General features: G+C 46.8%; 1 protein-coding gene across 9 annotated transcripts in view; it reads right to left on the bottom strand.

Moving 5' to 3' along the window:
• Positions 1-21731, bottom strand: part of LOC8044019 (symplekin) — a 39773-nt gene that overhangs the window by 2840 nt on the left and 15202 nt on the right. For 2 of the 9 annotated variants that reach the window (XM_029993795.4, XM_029993796.4), the window contains exons 13-33: positions 21155-21224; positions 20895-20962; positions 20231-20351; positions 20112-20137; positions 19918-19975; positions 18357-18567; positions 16218-16299; positions 15647-15829; positions 14787-14859; positions 13991-14069; positions 12172-12241; positions 10724-10832; positions 10129-10229; positions 9842-9929; positions 9439-9543; positions 8100-8287; positions 6173-6349; positions 3758-3832; positions 3384-3410; positions 2275-2292; positions 2150-2167 (exon numbers count right to left, since the gene is read on the bottom strand). In XM_029993795.4, coding sequence (XP_029849655.1) covers positions 2150-2167; positions 2275-2292; positions 3384-3410; positions 3758-3832; positions 6173-6349; positions 8100-8287; positions 9439-9543; positions 9842-9929; positions 10129-10229; positions 10724-10832; positions 12172-12241; positions 13991-14069; positions 14787-14859; positions 15647-15829; positions 16218-16299; positions 18357-18567; positions 19918-19975; positions 20112-20137; positions 20231-20351; positions 20895-20962; positions 21155-21224 — 1947 coding nt within the window. The other 7 variants (XM_029993797.4, XM_040209062.3, XM_029993798.4 and 4 more) reach the window with 4 other exon arrangements.

Below are 21731 nucleotides of genomic sequence, written 5' to 3'. Positions count from 1 at the left end.
TAGTACTGCAGATTGCGGACACTGCAAATTCAGATTTCATGATGTGATAAACCCGAGCGAATTCGCTACGAACTCCTGTGTTCTGGAAAAGAAGGTTGCGGACGCAGCAGATTCCCGTTTTACATTACGAAGGACTCGCGGAAACCCGCCGAGAACTCGCATCTCACGAGAACGAATACTGCAAATCGTGGATGCAGCAGATTAAAGTTTTATGGTGCAATAAACACGAGAGAACCCGCTACAATCTCATACGTTACGGAGCCAAATGCCACAGATCGTGAAAGCAGCAAAATCGTATTTCACGATGCAATTTACACGCGGGACGAACCCACGTAGAATCGAGATTGCACGCGCAGATAGCGTACAAAAAGGCGGGAATCTACTACAAACCTTGAGTCACGGGAACGGATACTGCAGATTGCCGACGCAGCAGATTTGCATTTCACAGTGCAACATACATGCAGGAACAACTAGTGTGTTACGGGAGCCGATATCGCGCGCAGATCATGAACAAAAACGCATGAACCCGCTATGAACTAGCTTGTCACATGTGCCGGTACAGCAAATTGCGTAAGTGATGTTATTCCCGTCGGACATAGCGTGACATCCGACGTAAATCGTGGGGTGGGCGATGTTTCAGAATTTTTCAGGGTGTCTAGCAAATTATTACTTTGAAATTCCCTGACTTTTCCAGGTTTTCCCTGACAATTTCAGGTGAAATTCCCTGACCACCGTAGAGGCGGTTAAATATACCAGTCCATTACAACACAAGGCATTGAGCACTGTGAGCATCATTTGGCACGGGCTTAATCCAACTTGCATATTCCGAAATATTCGGGTTCGTCTAGTCCGAATTAAACGAGGACTTTCTTGCCGCTGACGTCATCAGTGAAGAGGCCACTTCAGGAAACACAACCACGCGCGTCAATAACCGAAAGGCAGCATGGCCAAGTCATGGCCTTGTCTTGTGTTTTGGCCGTTTCGCGGTAGGGCAGCGCGAAGTGGCTCCCATTCTGAACTGATCTTTACACCGTGTTTGCTGTTGTTTGTGGCCAATGAAGTGTCATGCCGAATTAGTGTTTAATAATGCAGCAAATGCAATGAGAGCCGCTCTGGATGCCCGCTCTATACAGCCTATCCAGAACACGCTTTAGTGGCGCCCTCTCGCGCCGTCGACACGGAGTGCGGCAGCCGTTTGCGCTCGCTGAGCTCACTATCCCTCCTCTAGTTCACGGCCACGGAAGCAACCAAGGACGTCACAAGGGAGGTTATTTTTTGCTTGTTTTTGTAATTTTAATTTGCCTATAACTTTTAAAATAAAGCGAAATTCAAGAAAAGAAAAATTGCATTAAGTTACTGCGGTCAGCGCGCTCAGGTTCGGTGCAAATTAAAAACCAGTAAAAAGTGCTTGCAGGGCCCCTTTAAGGCTTGGATCAGATTGGGGTCTGCGGCTTTCCCATTTGTTACTAAATCTAGTAGCTCTAACTGGATCTAGCGTAGTGTCGCGCCTTCAATCCAATCCAAGGATTGGACTGGATTTGTAAACTCTTCTTTTTGCATCGGGTAGCACACACTAGATCGGGTGAGCAGAGCCCGCACTCCGCTCTAAGCAGAATTTATTGCCTATTTTTCTGCCCCCAAGTTCTCAAGTTCTCAAGGAAATGTCATCGAGTGCTCAGGGCACTCGATGGCATTTCTGGCTCATTTTTCATGACTGGACTCGCTTTTTGACGATTTCCCTGACAATTTCCTGATTTTTTCCAGTAATGAAATTTCCCAGACCATTCCCAGTTTTCCCGGTCACTAGACACCCTGTTTTTATGTTACAGATATTCAGCCAAAAAAACAAGATGGGCGATCTCTCAATGGCGGGCGTTCTCTCGAAACTTTACGGTATTATCATTATTACCAATAATATTATAATCAAAATATGCTACTATGTTAGCTGCAAAATACTGGATACCGAGTGCTACAGACTGGTTATTAAAACGTTCCTCATAACCTCTAAGGTTCAAAGTTTACTTTGAAAGTGCTAGTTGATGCAACTAGGTACAATTATTTTGAATAATAATTTAAAACATGCTAAATGTTCACTGCCAGAATAGTGCACAAAAATGTTGAAAAAATGTTTGAAAGAAGGTATACTGACTCGGATGTGAATGGTGAGCTGCAAGGCAAGGCAAACGAAAACGTGCATCAATTTAAGAAATGAAAATACATAGCACAAACGAGGGCACCAAAGCATGCATGGGTAGTAAAGTGTGGCATACTTACAGGCTTGCTAGTTTCTTTCTGTGGCGGGAAAAGGTTTTGAGGGTCGGACGAGGTCAAGGTAAGCAAAGCCATTCGTGTTCAAGCTCGTTAAAAATGAAACGCTCATCCTTAAGCATGCCTGCAGCCACTTGTTAGTGTCATGGTAGTGGGCTCAGCAGACCGACAATCGTTTTATGCGACAAAAGCTGCTGAGTTATGTGGGAGACAAAACAATGTTAGCTATTTAGGATGCACTTTGTGACTGGGATGCAAAAAGGGCTTTTAAAACATGCGGCCATGCAGAATGTGGAGACAAGGTAAAAAAATGCCCATGCACAAAGGTTTCAATCCAAAGCACTGCCAAAAAAAGAGGAACAAATTTTCACTTGCACACACAGATTGCACCAAGCTGAACTGGTTTCAAAAGATGCATAAAGCTATTAAACGCAAAGACCATGACAAGGATCGTTACATTAACAAACACTAGGATTTGAGTAAAAGCTAAATTAGGCCGAAAACGATTCAACTCGATGTGAAAGTGGCCATTTTTTTCTATACTTGACCGGAAAGGAGGATTAGTAAAAAGGTCAGAGAGATTATTAAGATAACACAGTAACAAACCACACATATATTAGCGACTTTCATTTACTTACAATGCGCTCTGCTCTGCGTTTCTAGAGAGTTTAAGAAGAGAAGAAAGAAGTACCCTCGTTACTTAAAGCGGGATCTCGAGTCACGACGTGACCTAATGTCACATGACCACGTGACTCGACGTCACGGAGGACTTATAAGTGCCACGCTTTCAGAGAGCCCTTGGGATGATGTCAAATGGTCACGTGACAATGTCACGTCATCGATATATCTCGGTGAGGATTGAAAAACCCCAAGTGACCTACAGTAAAACCTCGTTATAACAAAACGGGATATAACAAACTAATGGATATAACAAAGCAATCATAATTCCCCTTGCTTGCTAATAGTGGGAAGAAATGGTCATTGGCTATAACAAACTAATGGTTATAACGAAATAATTACGACCGCTCCTTCAACTTTGTTATAACGAGGTTTTACTGTATTAATAAGATGCATTTAAAGCAAGCCCAAGTGCGAAACGAGCGACAAATACTCACGGCATCTTTGTCCAAAGATTTAGACTTCTAGAAAAGAAAAGAGGGAAAGATTGACATGCAACTTTTGGTTCGTGCCATTCCGAAAATGCAGCCACAAAAAGGCACTTAGTAGGTAAATCATGCGTCCGTGGGAACTCTAGCTGTTCTGTTAGTAATCTCACGGACAGACCACAGAGGCAACGCCCCTTTCCGTCTCCCCGACAGATTGTGCGTGCCATGCCAAAATGCAGTTACAAGCAGACATTTAGGAACTATCTTGTGTGTCTACTACAACTCTAGCCATCCTGTTAGTAATCTCACAGACAGACAACAAAAGCAATGCCTCTCTGACAGATTGGCAGATTACGGTCGTTCCGCAGTCGTCGCAAACTCACCACGGCGTCGCCCTCGGCGTCCGGCCTGCCGCCCAGATGCAGGAGCTCGAGGATGGAGTTTGGTATGTGGGCCTTCTGTCGGACCAAACCGGGAAAGAACGACAGAGGTTTCTCAGGCCTGCGCAATATCTTCAATGTTTTGCAACTAGGATTGCATGTCTTCGGAGCAAAAACACTGCCTCCTCTTTGTGACTATTGTCATACGTGTCTATTGTAATATGATTACTATTGTAATCAGTGACTATTGTAATACAAGCTGTCTCTAGCTTAGTCTTGTGTCACCATGATATTAAATTACAGTTGAGCCTCGATTTTATTAAGTTCTCAATTTAACGAAATAATTAGCGGGTACCGGTGACTTCGTTAAATCGAGGTTACACAGTACTGAAGTATTTGAAATAAATAAAAACAAAAAAAACTTTCAGCCTTTACATTTTGGTCAAGAAGGAAGACCAGCAAAGCTGTACTATGGTGGAATGACCTCATGGACGACTTCTTGGACGACCTCAAGACCGCCGCCTAGAGGACGACGTCTAGGACAATCTCAAAAATGCCGTCTAGGACGACTTCTAGGACAACCTCGAGGACGACGCCTAGGGCGACCTCAAGGACGATGCCTACACGACCTCAGCGATGTCTAGGACGACTTCAAGGACGACTTCTAGGACGACCCCGAGGACAACCTCTCGGACGACGTCTAGGACGACCTCAAGGATGACTTCTAGGATGACCTCGAGGACGACTTCTATAATGACGCCTAGAAAAATTCAGCCTTTCCACTGTAGTGGAAAGGCTGGAAAGGTTGCCGCCGTCGCTCATAGATGGCGGTAGCTGTCCAGAGTTTTGTGTCGACATTTATTTCGGGACGGACACAAAACTGGGGAAACTAGCCCTTAACAGCTCCGCTCTAAAACAACCCAAAATGTTAACTGGCAAATGTCTCCAGCATTTTTTTCTGGAAACGCGGAGCCCTACCCTAAAGGTTCTGTCGCAAGAAGAAGCCAAGGAGGACGTCGTGCGGTTCGAGCCTTCCCGGAAGTTAAGGGGGGACACTACCTGGGATTGTGAACTTTTGAACTGCTCGCTCAATCGGTGTGATATTTGCACATGGTGTTTGCAGCCACATGGAAGGAAGGCATGCAAAGTTTCAGCCCTGTGACCAAGTTTTATGAGGTACTATATCCCCAAGTAAAGCGTCGCTTTGCATGGAATCTGCTCAATGAATTTGTCGTTGAGAAATGGTGTTGATAACCACATATTGTTCTGGTGGAATGCATACTGGAATACCTTTTGCCGGTTACTATGAAAAAAAATTTCAGGAAATATGCATTTATCAGGTAAAGAAAAAATTGTATGAATTTTTCCCCCCCCATTTACCAAGTTTTGCAAATTAAGATTTTTCATAATAAAGGAACATGAAAAAGCAAAATCTAAGTTCACAGTAACTGACTCCATAAAATTCTGGCATGTAAGCCGCAACTATATTAAGTCTCTCCATAGTTTCATACTGATACAATAGTTTTCCTAATGTGAAATGTAGGCCAAAAAGTGGAACAGAGAAAAAAGTGTTCAAGGTGCTCCAACCCCTACTTTTTATATGGCATGGGTTCACCGAAAATAATTTATAAAAAATTAACTATGCAGTGCAAAAAAGCTTGAGGTACACCTAAGCACTTCTTATGAGTTGTGAATGCCGCTCGTCCGTTCCCTTTTTCGTCTGCTGCATACTTTTCGTCACGGGTCAGCGCTTGTGCTCCCCTGGTGACCTTGGACGCTCCGTGTTAACGGCGCACTGCTGGACACGCAGCGCCATGGGGTGAGCGGCCAATGACAGCCCCGTCGACGCACGCCAGCCAATGGAACCGAAGGCGATCGCAGAAACTAGGAGCCGTTTTTGCGCCTCAAACAGATGGCATCAGCTCGCTCCATGGGACCCCAGTTAATGCTTTCGCATTAAAATGAAAATTTCTGGGAATACTCACCAGATGTTAGTGGATCTAAATATGGAATTTTTCAAAAACAATTTTTTTTGCAGAAAACTTTTTTTTCTGGGTTGTGTCTCTCCTTAAAAGAAAAGCAGAAAAGAAAGCGGTGACCCGTTCCGGAGAGAAAAGGCTCGTAAGCGGAAGACGGTACGGTACCCCTAGAAAACGGAGATTCAAGGGTTTGCTCCAACTAGAAAAGTCGTCTGCTACGGTGGGAGGAGTATTCCAACTTCGAAGCAAAGTTGTTTCCCAGCAGGGCCTCCCTCTTCCAAAGTATCTTGCCCCAATGACAATCCCCACTCTTCGGTGCGGCACTTAGGCCTCTCGACATTGTAAATCCGTAAACGGCGCCGGCTCAAAAGGCGGACGACAGCACGCAAGACTGCTAGACTCCGGAGACGGAAGGCTGCGGGGTCCATTGCGTCCTCACCTGATGGTCCGTGAAGGCGGAAACGTGCTGCACCAGGGGCTGCTGCAGGTCGGGGCTGACCTGGAAGACGTTCTGCAGCTGCTCGGCAGGCAGCTGAAGCAGCACCTGCAGCGACTGGGGCTTGGTGCGCTGGCAGCACTTGATGAAGCCCTCCCACACCTTCTTCTGCTTCCAGACCTGCAAGCACCGACGCGTACCCCGTCATTGGCGGCGGACACCTCGGCGGCGTACGACCTCAAAACGACCGTGGCCTTAATGCTATGCGGAGCGCACGTTTGTCTGCTTCTTGTCCGGGGGTTGCGGTGACGTCAGAACGCTAAGCTCTGATTGGCCTTGCTTGAAGGATAGTAGGTAGACCTCGAAGCAAGCTGCTTTCAGGTTTACACTCTATCCTTCCAATCCAGCCAATCGGAGCTCGGTGTTCAGACGTCACCGCAATCCCCGCAAAAGCATGCAAACTTGCGCTCCACATTGGCCACGACAAGCTACATGGTGAGCAAGTCAACCGAAAAGCGCTTCGATGTGCGAGAGGAGTGTAAAAAGGTAAGAGGGGCTGATCGCGTGTGCGATGAATCCCTGCCCCCGCAGACGGCGTTCTCTCCGGTAAGTAGCATACGACAACTCGGTTGTCGGCCCTTTGCTTCCTCTAGTGCCTCCGGTAGCTGTTATAGTCGTTAAAGGGGTCAGAGTGGCAGGCAGGAGCTTTCGTAGGCCTTGCCCCTTGATTCGTGACTGGCTCACTGCCTTCTTATTCACTCCATACAGGGCACTTGTTCCAACAAAAAGGCCCTAAGAAGTTTACTGCAACGTGAAACTCGCAAATGTCATAAAGGAAAAATCGTTGAAGACAAGAGAACATTGCATTCACATAGTTGTCGAGTACAACTGCTGCACCGTGCCGCTGTATCTTGCTCATCGTGAACGTAAACACTCTCAGTGCTTTTCGCCGGTAACCTACTTGAAACGCGCGATGTGGTGAAACCTGTTTCGGTCCTTCCATATTGTTTCTATATTTTATAAAAACCAAAAACCCAAAATGTATTTCTGAGTCTGCTGTTTTTCTCATGTTTTAGTTATATAGATTGCCTGAACTGCATTTCAAATGACAATGAGGACAAATTTTACCAACAGGGAGGGCTTATGTCATTGAAAGAAGGCTTGGCAAAGCATGTCAGGCTGAGCACCCATTTTTGTTTTTAGAGTCTTTGACATAAGACTTTTACACACTTTCATTGGTTGTAGTGTAAGACAATTGAGCTCGATGGACGGTGGAGGTGTGTATGGGGTACTGCAATATTAGGGTGGGTTAGTTGATTAAGCATATCAAAAAGTGTATATGAGGGCATACTCTGACATTCTTATCCTAACAGTGACAACTGTATTTTCCAGACTATAATGTGCACCTGGTGTACAATTTGTTAAAACACATTTCTGCGAAAAAAAAAAAAATGGTTTTCTTAGGCAAAAAGTTAGGGCGCAAACAAGCTGGTGAAGGCTTGACATAACATAAACTGAGACTCTGTGTGCTGTTGTCCTTCGTCTTTTCCCCAGTCTCAAGGGTTTGTCTAAAATTTTCTTCAACAGTTTTTATTTGGTGCACATAGTCTACACCCCGTGCATGCTCCACAATACCTGGCTCCTAGTTTGATGTTACACATTCGCATACGCAGCACGCCTGACGAACACTCGCTTCTTTATTAGCTCACAAAAAAGCTTGTATAATAAATAAATCGTCTCTAGCATACCTCGTCATTCGCAAAATTCATCATGCCCCGTCGCAATGAACGATCTACAAAAACAAGTCCTGGTGAAGTCTCCGCCTGTAGGCTGTCTGCAGCACGCAAAATTTGACTTTTTAAACGCATACAGTCCTGAGAATGCGGTACGCGCGTGCTTCCGTCTCGGTAAAGCAGTCTCGGCACGTCACCTGCTTCTGGATGAGGCGCTGCAGGATGTTGATGACAAAGAGGATGAGGCGTGGGTAGAGGCTGAGGGACTGAATGACCGTGCGCATGAGCAGGGTGGGCAGGGGGCTCTGCTCCATCAGCTGCTGCATCACCACTGCCAGCACTTCCTGGGTGTACACGTGCTTCTCCGCAAAGCACAGCGACGTCGCTGCAAAAAAGCCAGGCACACGGAAACAGTTCTTGGCAGGTTCACTTCTTAACACAGAATGCGTTAGATGGCTGGGTTTCGTCAGAAAAGCAACACGCTTTATCAACGCAGGCCACGTGACCTCACAATGTCGGGTGTAATGTGACTGTGTGCAGGAAGCAAGGAGAAAGAGAGCAAGAGCAAACTTTGTTTGTGCCATTGAGACACAAAATAAATATTAAGTTTACCTGCTCAATATTATCGCAGAGCAACACACAATGCATTCTGAGCCATGTCTGTCTGCCTTTGCCACGACAGTACTTTTAAAGCAATAGCCTTACGGGTGACACTTTGCAGGGATTTCAGTGCTAACGTTTGTAGTTGTCTGTCTTCACGGCAGAGATGATACGAGGATAGAGGAAGTCGGGTGTTCCCACTGGCCGCGCCAAGGGAAGAGAGGAAAGCCCCGACGACCTGCCAACAATGGCGCGACAGAGGAAGCATCGGTGAAACGTCTTTCCCCGTCGTCCGCCAACGATAACTTCAAAACAGCTGTTTTCAAACATTACTCCCGTTATATAAAATCGAAAACCCACTTTGATGAATTCAGTTGCTACGCGTAATGTTGGAATGTTTTAGAAACTTTCATTGTGTTCGATTTTGCCAAGATATCTCTACTTCTCGAACTCAACTGGAAACGTAAAATATATACAGCCGAAACTCTTCACCTTGAACCCTCCTTCCCCGCAGAGCTTCGCCTCGTTCTCCTGCATGCGTCCCCCTCCCCGATCATCGCTTAAAGTCAACATTACACTCTCCCTTCGCCGCTCAACAACATCATGAAAACCTGCACCTTCGCTTGCATCATCACCGCCGCAACTCTTCCTAATGTCGCCGCCGCGCTAAGGCTGTACTTTGTCCCGGGAGAGGACGCGGAAGAATCGGCCGGCATCCGTGGCTCACAACCGGAGTCGTACTTGCACTGATTACTAGCGAGAGACTGTCCGCGCTGTGCGTGGCAATGTGAGGATCCCGAGGTACGACCGCAAAGCAGAAGCACGTAGATGACACATATATACGAGGTTATATATAGGGAGGTTGCACTTGGAACATCTGAACTCGTGGAATTTTCCGGCAATGAATTGCCCTGTTAAGGGAAAAGAAAAGTGCACCTTTGATGACGGTCTTGACATCGCACTTGGAAGGGTCGATATTGTGCAGGGCCACCAACAGCTCCGCCGGCGTCACGGGGCTTGTGAAGTTGGCCGTGGATTCGACTGGAAAACGAGGCCGCAACGCGACTCTGTAAGCACTCTCATCCGTGCCGAGTTTTGCAAACTGCGTAAAATTTTGACACACTCAACAGTCGGAGACGATGGGCAACGCTACCAACAAACACTAGAATATTAGCTTGCTACTGCTACAATTCAGATCGTGAAATAAGCTAAAATAAAACTTCTTTCAGCAGAGAAACGTGGTAGCAAGCTTTAAACATGCTTACGAATAGAGAGCTGGCAAGTGCCCGACACGGGTACTACACGGCGTAAACGAGGAAACACAGGGTATGCTGCTCACCGTGGCTGCCCAACAGACGATTGAACACCTCCTTGACCACAATGGGATTCAGCTTGATGAGTTTGGGAAGGGCGGCTATCACCTCTTTCTGCGAGAGACAAGAAAAAGGCGCATGGTTGGCTTCAGGCCGGAGAGCCTCGCCACCGCCAGGATTGCAGCAGGCAATGGCATGGCCACTTTACGACGTCCTCGGGTGGAAAGATTACGTTTGAGGACGCAGCACGCGCACCGGCTGGATATGCGTTCAAGAAACCGCGACGCAACGAATGCAGACGAGGGCAACCCACCTTTGACAGCCCGTTGAGCACCGGAATGAGGAAGCGCACGTCCGAGACGCGCTTGTGGTACAGGTCTCGCACCCGGGCCACCAGCTCCGCCGAAGGAGGCGCTGGAGAAAAGACAAAGTGAAGCGTTTTGACGAAACGGCCTGTTCACGGTATGCATGGTATTCCTCGGACCATAGCCCACAGGGGCAAATTTTGGCTATAGAAACAAAAGCTTTTCCTCGGACAGCCTGCATTCGGTGCATTGTCCGCACTTGATGCGCAGCATGCACCTGGTGCACAGTTTGCACGTGAAATTCTCCTGCACGGCACACCTCGAAAAAAGGCCCGCTTTGTCGGCGAACAAAAGAAACCCGCCTCGTACAAAAATCGTCAATAACATAACCTGGCACCAACAAACTCCACGAGATCTCTGGTTGCGTTGAACCATCCTGGAAGACAAATCCTCGTATAGCACACACCTGTAGACGGTCTGCGCCGCATGAAATTCCAAAACTCTTAGACATGTGCGGTCTGCAGACTCTCGTCCCGGAAATATGGTGCCTCCCCTCTTTGGACGGCCGAGGAAAGCCGTCGTAAACGAAGGCGTGAAACTCACTCTTGTCGGTGAGGATGTGGATGATCCGTGTGACGAGCGTCTCTGCTCCCTTGGGGCAGTTTTCGACCAGCAGCAGAAGTTCGGGGGACGACATGCCCATTCCCTTCACCTGAATGCAGACAAGCATGGATGTCGGCAATGTTCCTCGAAACGTACCACTTCCTAGTCGTGTGCAAAAAGTGGATTTTGAGTTTGAAGTGAATTAGAAGCGAATAGTGGTTTTGGTGGAATATTTCTGAATTGAATATTGAATAGTTTCTTTGAACCTTTCACTACTGTTGCACCATGCTTATGCAAAAACCCAGCTAAACTTGTGAAGGTTGTTCCTAAGTTTTTACTGGTCCATTTATAAGCTAGTTTTAATCTAACTATACTTATAGACTGTGACCTCAGAAAGTCCAATACCGTAGGATGGCAAGTAAAGGACGGATTTGACATAAAATGAAATTTACAGAGATGCCCAGCCTATACTTAATTAAAATTCGGTGGATTTAGAAGTCTTAATATAATATGCAAATATCCTTTCTCCAATCTCGAATTAGAAAAAAAAAAAGTATCACAAATGATGAATGCAGGTTGTCAAGGCATCTCTGCTTAACATATACTCTTGCCTAACAGCCACAGTTTAATATTGAAATTTTACTGCAATGTAAATACCCACATTCACTAAGTTTCAGTTTCTTTATAAATACACCAGGTGCATGCATGTGTAATTCTGATTTGAAAGTGTGCTTTCTCCCAAGGATGCAATTGTGATATTCATACTTCTTCACGTGTTGATCGTCGCTGGTTACCCCGTTGGGAGCGCTTCTTCCCGAGCACCGGTACACTGCAGAGAAGCAACACCCACGGAGCTCGCTTCTGCAGGTGTTGCTTCCTCGCAGTGCACCCGTGCTCGCTAAGAAGCGCACTTGCAGGGTAACCCGCGGTGTTCAACACTGAAAAATATGAATATCGCACTACTACCATTCGAATTTTCCAATATTCAGACAATACTACCACTTCCCCACTACGTTTTCAGATCACATACTGACAACTAGATAAAGGTCGTATGACGTAATTAATGTGTGCGCCAACTATAAAGCCGACCTCTGGGTTGGGTGCACAACGACTGAAAGCAAAGCTGGTCGCAAAAAGACAAATTAACTTTCCAATGGATTGAGATTCATGTTACGTCCGTGGCCTACGCCAAAGCCACTGAACCTTGCCAGTATGCCATGATGCACAGCATCCACTTCAATTGAAGAATAGAGCCAATGGAGCTTTCCGACTGGCTAATGTCAGCCATTATGAAGCCAAAAGAAAATCTTATTTGCCTGCCCAGATGGGATTCAACCATTGTGGCACAATGCAGTTTCAAAACGAAGCGTGGGTGGTCCGGTACTCTGGGGTCATTTGTTGGCTTTAGCTTGCATTAACTGGTCGCAAAAACTGCCAAAGCATAATACCGGTCCTTCCAGCCCCCGTAGAATGGTCCGCTTGATCTCCGCGATGGCCCCAACGTAGACCACGGCCAGTCTGCAATGTCGGTTGAGACAGCCATTGTGAAACGGAAACATAAAAAGCATGCATTGAGGTAAGTGACACATAGGGCAAAGAGGTTTACCAAGGAAATGGGAAATGGCAGAAGCATTTTAGCACTGCATTTGCCAACTTTAAAGAGACGCTGCAACGAAATACTATTGCCTATTTTATATGTCAAAATGTTGACCACGTTCTGGCCACACCATGGAAACACAAATTTTTCGCTTGAAAAGACACCAAAACGTGAATTAAAGGGAACAAACCGAATGTCGTTATTCCAGCAAGCTGCATGCACGTGAGCCGCGTCGAACCAAAATTTTTTTCCCTCCCGGCCTATTCAACTCCTCCGGGGAGCAGGGAGGGACAACTACAATGGCCAGGCTGTAATGCATTATGAAACCAAGTGATAGGCAAAGCTGCTTGGGGGCTGGCGTGGTTATGAGCTCCGCTACTTGGTGTCATCTATGCTTTACAACCTGCCCGTTGTAGTTGCCCCGCCGCTGCCCCCCCCTCCCCATTCCCCCAGCAGTTGTTGAATAGGCCAGGAGGGAAGGAAAATCCGGTTCGACAAGGCTCGCGCGCACGCAACTTACCACCATACTTCCGCAGAGTGGCGCGGTCAGAGTGACATAATGACATTTGGTTTATTTCTTTCAAAGGGGCGGTGCAACGATTTTATGATTAAAAGAATTTGCATCTCATCATTTTTACGTTGTTTATCGTGTCCCGGAGGATAAAGAAAACACCTCCTTCATTAAAAATTTTGCGATTCTGCTGCATAACCGAAAGCAAGAGTCGAGCTTTTTCCCTCACCTGCAGCCCCAAGTGGCAGCCGAAGGAAGAGTGGGGGAAAAGATTACGTGACCTCGCTCGACTCTAAGCTGCAGCATAACGCCCGCTAATGTCAGCAGAGAGAGGGAGAGGAAGCGTCCTCCGAGATAGCACACGGGAAGCTACACGGCACTCCGAATGACGTCACTAGGAGGGGGACCAGGTGTGACCCTGAAGGCTGGGAGTGAGTTAAGAGGTGCCCGAAATGCCAATCTTTATCTTTTTTTTACGCAACAACTAGGACACGCAGGCGAAATCTGTTTTCTGTTCTTTACTTAAGAAGTGTCAGAGGGCAACTTCCAGAAATCTTTCACCGAAGTCCGGAAATCGTTGCACCCCCCCTTTAAATGGCATTTGGGCATCTTTCCGAGCAAAATATTGGTGTCTGTGGCGTGGCCAGAACATGGTTGACATTTAGACATATAAAATAGTCGGTAGAATTTCGTTGCACTGACCGTTTAAGTTACAATGTTGTGCGATCGAAAGCGACACGCATCTCTAGAGATGACCCTCGGCGTGCTGCAGGCTTTACGTCGGCAGATGCGGTTTCAAACTGGCCAAAAATTATACATCAAGGCTCCGGTGCGTATGCAACTCGGTGACTGAAAAGTTGGAAAGGTTGACCGAGTCGGGGGTCCACAACAAGCAGTAGAAGGAGGGTGCTAAGGGTTTACCTTCAAAACAAATTCACTTTCTTGTCTAACGAGGGTTAAATTTAATTTCCGGATGTTTACGTCTCAAACCAAAGCGCATCTTGACACCACCCCCAGTAAGGGACTGGGGAACTATTTTGGACCCCCCGGGGGGCTTGCAACATAAAAACCGAAGCCTCGGTTGCATAACATCTAGGGAAAAATCAGTTTAGGGAAAAAGCCTAGGGAACGAGAAAACAGTCCGCTAAAGAGAACTCACTCGTGAATGAGCTTGTGGTTGACGGGCAGGAGTGATATGTACAGCTGCATGCAAATCTTGGTATGGTCCTCTGACCACGCTGGAAGAAAAGGAAAAAAAATGTTTCCCAAGACATCGAAAACACCGATTTAAGAAAAGGTGTGAGGAGGGTCGTAAAATGGTGCACCTGACCAACTAAGGTGTTCTGGTGCTGCACTACAACCTCCGACACAAATGCTGTACAACAATCGTTTGTTGCCCCTTGTGTCAAATTGCAAGCAGTCAATATATGAGTTTGTGGATGGATAGAAAGGTCAGTCTGAACCGAGGCAGACAATACAGTGCCACTATAATAAAAACCGTCCATGTGGGGAACAATGTCTCTACAAGAGCAGCATCTGATGGGTGCTAAATCGATCGTTCACTCGTAAGCTAGCTTGAATTCATTATTCATTGGTTCCTATTCATGTGCCCCTCGATTGTCTGACATAGTGCAACTGTTTGCAGTGTGTGCGTGCCACGTAGGGCACACCACCGTCATTACCACTTTGTACTGTGGATGATGATGATGATGCTCATGTCCCAGCACAAAAATCTTTCCGAAAAAGGCACTGCGCACAATGGACTTCACAAACGTGGGTCTGAGCGAATGAATCTTTACAAAAAGAAAACAAACTTGAAATTGACATACCGATTTATTTTTTTACACACAAATGCAGATCAATCGACCCCTATCAACAAATTTCTAAGTTCCTATGGCAACACACTAACAAAGCATACAGAAATTATCAGACTTCAAGAAGGAGTGCTCACTCACCCAAACTGTTATGAAACAAGTGCTGCGGAGGTACCGGCTCCAACAGGAAACGGAGGTACATCAGGGCAAAGTCCTTTGGCCATGACAAAATAGGACAAAAAGAGAAAAAACAATCGTTAGGGCATGCCTATATATAGCAAACATTCTTTAAAAAAAAAAATATATATGAGGGCAATATTTTTTCAATTGCTGACGAAATGGGTGAAAAGTCTGAGAGTAACTGGATGAAAAATGTTTTAATAGACACAAACTTTAGATACATATTGTTAACTACTTCTCCAGACAATCACTGCACAGATCTAGGCAGATCCAGCTTTAGGGTGCCCTCCTCAAGAAGACTGGGTTCTCAAGTCACTCCATCGTGAATCGAACCGTTCGTCCTTTCTGAAATTTCAGATTTCCCTATGGACATCACGTGTTTGCGGCGGTCTTGTTGATGAATGTCTGCCTGTAGGGACAACGTATCCCTACAGGCACTTCCTTTTCTCTAAAAAAAATCAGACTGCATTTACGTTATCGCTTAACGCGTATACCAGTGACAACAGCTCGGCGATCGCATAATTCGCCATCCTTCTGGCATCGGCGTCGTCTCTGGGCCGCCTCCTGAGCACGATTCTTAGGATTTGTAGGCCATTTTTGCCTCCGCTCTCGACTCCACTCTCGTGCCTTCTCTATGCTTTGTCCACAACGAGACTCCTCGGCGCACCGTAACTGGTCGCGCTCCTTGAACCCACCACAAATTTTCTAAAATCAACGCCGTCGATATAATGTCAAATTGGCACTGCATCATACATGAGAACGAGTCCACGGCGCGACAGAGAGTTTCCAGGTCGGAGGCGTCCGAGCGCCGCGACACCCACCTCGATGATGGGCCGGAAGTTGCCCCGCTCGTGCAGCTGCTTGGCGTGCTTGGCCGACTGGAGGCGCACCTCCTGGTTCTGCGCCACAGTGAGCTCCAGCAGCTTCTGCAGGTACTCCATCTGGCCCGGGGGTCGGTAGTCCACCAGGGCTCGCAGGATCGCCAGGCCGTTGGAAACCGTGGACTGAGGACAGGGAATGTCCGCGAAAGGTGGGCTTTTAGCGGACATTCAAAGAGACGTCGAAACGCTGGCACTGCAGGACGTGGTGGAGGTATGCCAAACGGAGCCGGCCATATTATTTATTTATTTTGGATACTGTCGGCCGTTACCGGCCAATAAAGAAATTTACGCAACGTCAACATACGTTTTCCATCTCCAAAGGGACAAAAGCAAGAACTGATAATTCACTCCGTTGTTCAATAGTATAAATATGAAAGCTATTAGACACTACATTTGCATGGGAGTCTCTCTTGAATGCCGTTTCTCAATGAACCACTCCCTAACATTTCTCAAATTATCGCAGAAAGATGGAGAACAAACAAAGTAAACAGCTGGGAAAGCGAGAACTCACCTCGTTTTGGCAGTACTGCTTGAGAATGATGAGGGCATCCGAAGTGATCGAAGGGATCTCCAAGAAGAACCTTCCAAACAATCTACAGAAAAGAACAGAAGGACGGACAGTTAAATGTCGCAGTTCATTATTTTATTTTGTTAATTTGAGAAATACTCCGGATAGTTTTTCTTGTTCGAAGCAGGAAAGGGTTACATCAATTTTCCAACAAATTATTCAACAGTCAATACTTGGAGCGTGCACAGAGTCAGATGGCTGTGAACGACAATCGTTGATCGTCCGCGCAAAAAAAGAGTATTTGAACGCATTATCTTTAGGAACATGCGGTCCGACATTTTAGAGCCCAGCTCTTAGGCGCCCGTTTCCGGCTTGAACGGCGTCGGCGTAGTCGTAATGTGTTGGCAGAACGTGTCGGCATGACGCGTCGCCGTCGGCATAGCTCTAACACATCGACATAACCGCACGGTGCATTCTGGGAAACGTCCCATAATGCACCGTGCGGGAGGGAGGAGGGAGAGGAGGGGAGGGGGAGGAGAGAGGAGGGGCAGAAAGGAGGGAAAGGAGGAGGGAGAGGAGGTGGGGAGAAGGATGGGGAGGGGGAGGATAGAGGGGGAAAAAGAGGGAGGAGGAGAGGAATACCGTCCCCCCCTCCTCCTCCTCCTCGTCCTCCTCAAGAGCTGCGCTCTGATTTGGCATTACAGGGAGTTGTAAACGTCTTTAAATTTTTTTCTGAGATGAAAGCTTCAAAAGATTCTCGAAGCAAATAAAGCGTACAAACTGTCCATCAAACTGAATTTGGGACTAAACCAACAGCTTGATCTAGTCACAAACTGAATTACGAGACAATGGACTGCACGGTTTAGAGTAGTATACCACATTTTCCGGGCAGATTACAAATGTGTAAAAGTAGAAAATTTATTTGGTGCAGGCTACCTACAGGTGTGAACCATATGAGGATTTGCTTTTTCTAGATCGTTCAATTTGGCAAGATGTGAAGGATTTTGTAAATGGCAGAGTATGATTAATGATGATTTATGTACGACACAAGCTTCGTTGTGAGCTAATAAAGCAGGCATTAGTCAATATGTGCTGCATATAAGAATTTTTCGGCACAGACCATGCACCAGGTACAAAACTGGAGGGGCTATCCAACTTCTCTATCTTGAGGAATGCCTATCTCTCTTCATTGATAGCTGAGGTACAGGTGTTTTTGGTCTCAGCACTGACGCAGTACAAAATACTGCAGACCGTGTGAACAAAAATGGACCATTAGGGAGTGTTTCACTTACTATAGGGTTGTGCAAATATTTGAATTTTCGAATAGTAATTCCGAATAATGTGCTATTCGATATTCGCTTTGAGATGAACTGCAATACTAGTACTTCTCCAAGTGTTGATCGTAGCATGTTAGCCTTGTCGAGTGCGCTTCTCGCCGAGCACCTGTGCACTGCGGAAAACCAATATATGCGGAACTCGCGAGCTCTGCGCGTATTGCTTCCCTGGAGTGCACAGCTGTTGCGCCTAACTAATAATTATTAGTTACGCATCAGTGGGTAGCTCAGATCCGGTAAACTAGTGCTTACCATAAACTACCGGGGGAGAGCCCACCCCTATCGCTGGACACTAGGTTAATCTAGACATGGGCACTTGCCTGGTCAAATCAGGCGGTTAATGTATAATTTGCAGTACAGTTGAACCTCAATTTAACGAAACCCGATTTTACGAGTTTCCCGATTTAACGAACAAATTCGGATTCCTCGCTCAGCCTATACCGAAGAATGTCTTTCTCGACTTTACGAAGTTCCCGATTTAACGAAATAATTAGGGGGTCCCGGTGGCTTCGCTAAATCGAGGTTCAACTGTATTCCCAAGTTTGGGAAATGTTAATAGTGGGCGCTTGAACGAAGTGGGCGCTTCTGCGGTATTTTATGGCGAACTGGGGAAACACTGCTCAGGACTGGGATGGTCGAGGAAATCTGGGAACTGCAGGAACCCATGAGGGTACTCTGGGCACCCCCTTGGTTCCTGGAATCAGTTTGAGAACCCGCAATCAGAGAACAAAATTTTTTTCTTTCTTGCCTCTGCACACTGGGTGGACTGCAGTCAGAAAAACAAGATGGTCCGGCAAGGCCGACTCACGCGTCCCGCTCCCTCGGCTCGCACTTGTGCAGCACGTCCTTCAGCAGGCCGTTGAGGCAGTGAACGTACGACTCGCTGCCGGCCAGCTTATCCATGGGCGGCGCGGCACCACCCTGCTGAAAGCCCTGCAGCTGGGCGTACTCCTCGTACAGCCAGGCCAGGGCAATGTCCGCATGCAGGCGCAGGTCCTCCAGGATGTAGTCCTTCAGCACTGAACGCCGTGCCGAAAAAGGAACTCTGTACCGTGCCAGCCGTACGGAGAGTCTTTCCGCCCGTGGAAACGCGATGCGTAAAGAATGCGGGCGCCGATTTCAAGCAGGGATCACTCTTTTGAACGCAGCAAGTGCACCGCAACCAAAAAAAGTAGCAGATACGCGTTTTATTTTTAGATTGGAAATCGAGCTGTCGTTAAACCGCACCAGTGGCACCAATATCTCCTTGTTCGAAAAAGCACGCCAAGTCGGCCGCGCACTCTGCGCGCGCCGCGGAGAGTGGGTGCGCTGATATTATGCAGCTGTTCTCCCAGCTCTCACTGGCAGGAGCAGATCTGTACTTCCCTCGTCAGTGTGGCGCCCATGTTTTCTGGCCCGGCCACAAACGGCTGGCGTGGCATCCGAAATAACGCCACACCATCGCCGACGCGCGGGAAGAGTTGTTCTGTACGAGTCACGCTTAGCATGTCACCGAGAACATGGTGCCTCCCACGCGTCCTAAAAAGTGATCCCTGGATTTCCGTCCGACGAGGTCCCAGAAGTGTCTCGCCGTCACAGCGACGACGGTGAACGTCGCCGACGCCTGTTCTGCTGCAGGTCGCTCTCCGGCTGGACGGTTCACGGAAGATTCGGCAACCAGAATGCTGCGACGACAACGCTTGCATTTCTTCGCGCTTTTGCCCGGAACCTCTACGCCCGACCGGCAGAATCATTGCGTCCGACGGCGTGACGCTCCGGCTTTTGCGGCGTCGTTTGTTGCAATTTCGGGATTACTTTTGCTGCACGGGCAAACGCCAAGCACACCAGGCGAGGAAGCCCGATGTTGTCAATGGCCACAGCGTCTCCGCGTCCCCCGTTTTCCGAGGCTGGGCGTTACGGGAAGGGATGTGGCAGTACAGTAGAATCGCTCTGCATTATAACTAGGATGTGGACTTTCCTGTTTTAGCCGAAAAATACCGACAAACATCCGTCGGTGTCAAAAATACAAAATCGGCTCGAACTGAAAAAACGTGGATTTCTTCAAACTTTGACTCCAGCTAAGGACTGTTTTTCTTGAAGCCCACCTCTCTTACAGCTTAAAACTCCTAGCTTTTCATGAGATTTCTTCAACGATGATCACAGTTTTTAGGGTCTGTCCGAAACGGATTGCTGGAATACGCCAAGACGAATGAATGGCGAAAAACATCCGCCGACTTTCCTTACAAATAAATGCCGGAAACATTTACGGCCTAATTATAACCAGAGTTCCATGTTGTCAGGGTTTATTCCTCCTCGAATTCGGGGGAGTTTTTTTCCCCCGAGTTTTGGGAGGGACAAATATGAACAAAATTAGAAATGAAGGATCTTACTGGCACTGATCTCGCCTCCAAATTGCGTCGCCAGTCCTGCAAGAATCTTGACTTGAACCTGAACAGAGGAAGGGGGTGTATTCTTTCGCACCATGGCAACATTTGCGCTACTTTTACGTTCTTTTGTTCACTCAGTCACTGTAAAAACACAATAGGTGTCAATGCCCGATCAAAAAACGATAAGAGACACTTACCGGTGAGATGCCCGAGGAATGAGCCCCTGCAGTGAAGATAATGAAACCCTTACTATTTAGAGTTCATTTTGAAAAAAGATATTATGCCAGAAAGTTACGTGAACACAAGATGTACTCACGCCCCGCCTTGAGGATTCGACGGACGGCAGAAACGAGCATCTGCGCGGTCTCATCCTCGTTAAGTGGCCGCGTGATGTCCGCCAAGTTGAGTTGCCGAAATCGACGTCCCTTGTTGCTTTGCTGCAAGTGCACGCAAGCAACTCTTTCTTAAATTAATTAAAAACAAAGTCACACGCCCACACATGCATATGCTCCAATGTTGTGGCTTATTATAATGTTTTCATTTAATTTTTTTGCATATTTGAAGCGTCAAGTTTGAGCTTCCCCTTTTGTCTTCGTTTGTCTACCGAACTACCCCCAACAAAAACATTTGGAAATTGGACTATGACTATTAAATCAATGGCCGCAGCAATTCATATTTGAAACTCCAACAATTACATGGTGGTGATCATACTAAAAGGCCCTGGAGATGAGAGACAAAAAAGGGACAAACACAAACCCTTCTCAAACCGTCTTTTTTGAGATGGTGCTGTGTATGTCCCCTTTTTTGTGTCCCTCATCTCCGGGCTTTTGCAGTATGATCACTCACCAGCTCGCCTGTGCAATCACCCTTATATCTAGGCAGAGCGGCTTGTACTGAAGAGACATAAAAACTAGAAAATGAATATATTAATACTAAAAAGCAATGTGGAAGAAGAAAATAAAGCGATCAATCATTCTCACCTCGAAGCCCGTCGGGATCAAGACGGTGTTCTTGGCCTCTTTTTTCTTACCGGTGTCAGTTGTACCGCCTTCACAAAACAGCAAAAGAAATATTGCACTTGCAGTTCGACACTTTTGAGTCGAACAAAGGTTTCAAGTGCGACACAAAGAGACAAGTCACAGTTAAAAATGTCGCCAAGCTAGAACAATGCATTACTATAGGAAAAAAATAAGATAGAAAGGGATTTAGGGTAATACTATTGAGAACAGAAAAAACTTACCGAGCAAAGTCTGGATTGTCTGCTTTGGCTGAGAAGTCTCTTCGACTTTCTTCTCCTCTTCTTGTTGTTCCTGCAACGACGCCCCTCCATTTAATGCACCATTATAATGCAACCTGGATTCTGGAAACTCGTTTTAGAGAAACCACAAATACAAAAGACTAGGCATGTTCAAATTGTAAAGTTTGAGTTTGAAGCAAATTCAAATAAAATAGGAGTGGCTTTTGCCAAATATTTCGATTAAAATTTGTTAAGGTTGTTCCCAAGCTTCCACCTGTCCACTTCTAGGCTCAGTTAACTTTAATCTACCCTAAAGTTCCGAAAGAAACTCCACCCAAAATAGGGAGATAAATGGTGAAAAATGAAAGCCGTTTACAACTTCCTGTAACGCCGAATTAGAGCGCAGCTCTTGAAGAGGAGGAGGAAAGGGGTACCAAGGGGAAGGTATATCCTTCCTCCTCACCTCCTCATCCTGTCTGCTACTCCTCCCTCCGAGCGGCGTCGCCGTTGCCTCACTACAGTCACGTGACCTCACGGGGGTCACTTGACCTCATGGGGGTCACGTGACCCCTATGAGGTC

This window comes from Ixodes scapularis, unplaced genomic scaffold (assembly GCF_016920785.2).
Source record: "Ixodes scapularis isolate PalLabHiFi unplaced genomic scaffold, ASM1692078v2 PGA_scaffold10__122_contigs__length_95168666, whole genome shotgun sequence".
In the NCBI taxonomy this organism is placed as follows: Eukaryota; Metazoa; Arthropoda; class Arachnida; order Ixodida; family Ixodidae; genus Ixodes; species Ixodes scapularis.
This window is presented reverse-complemented; position numbering and strand designations above follow the sequence as displayed.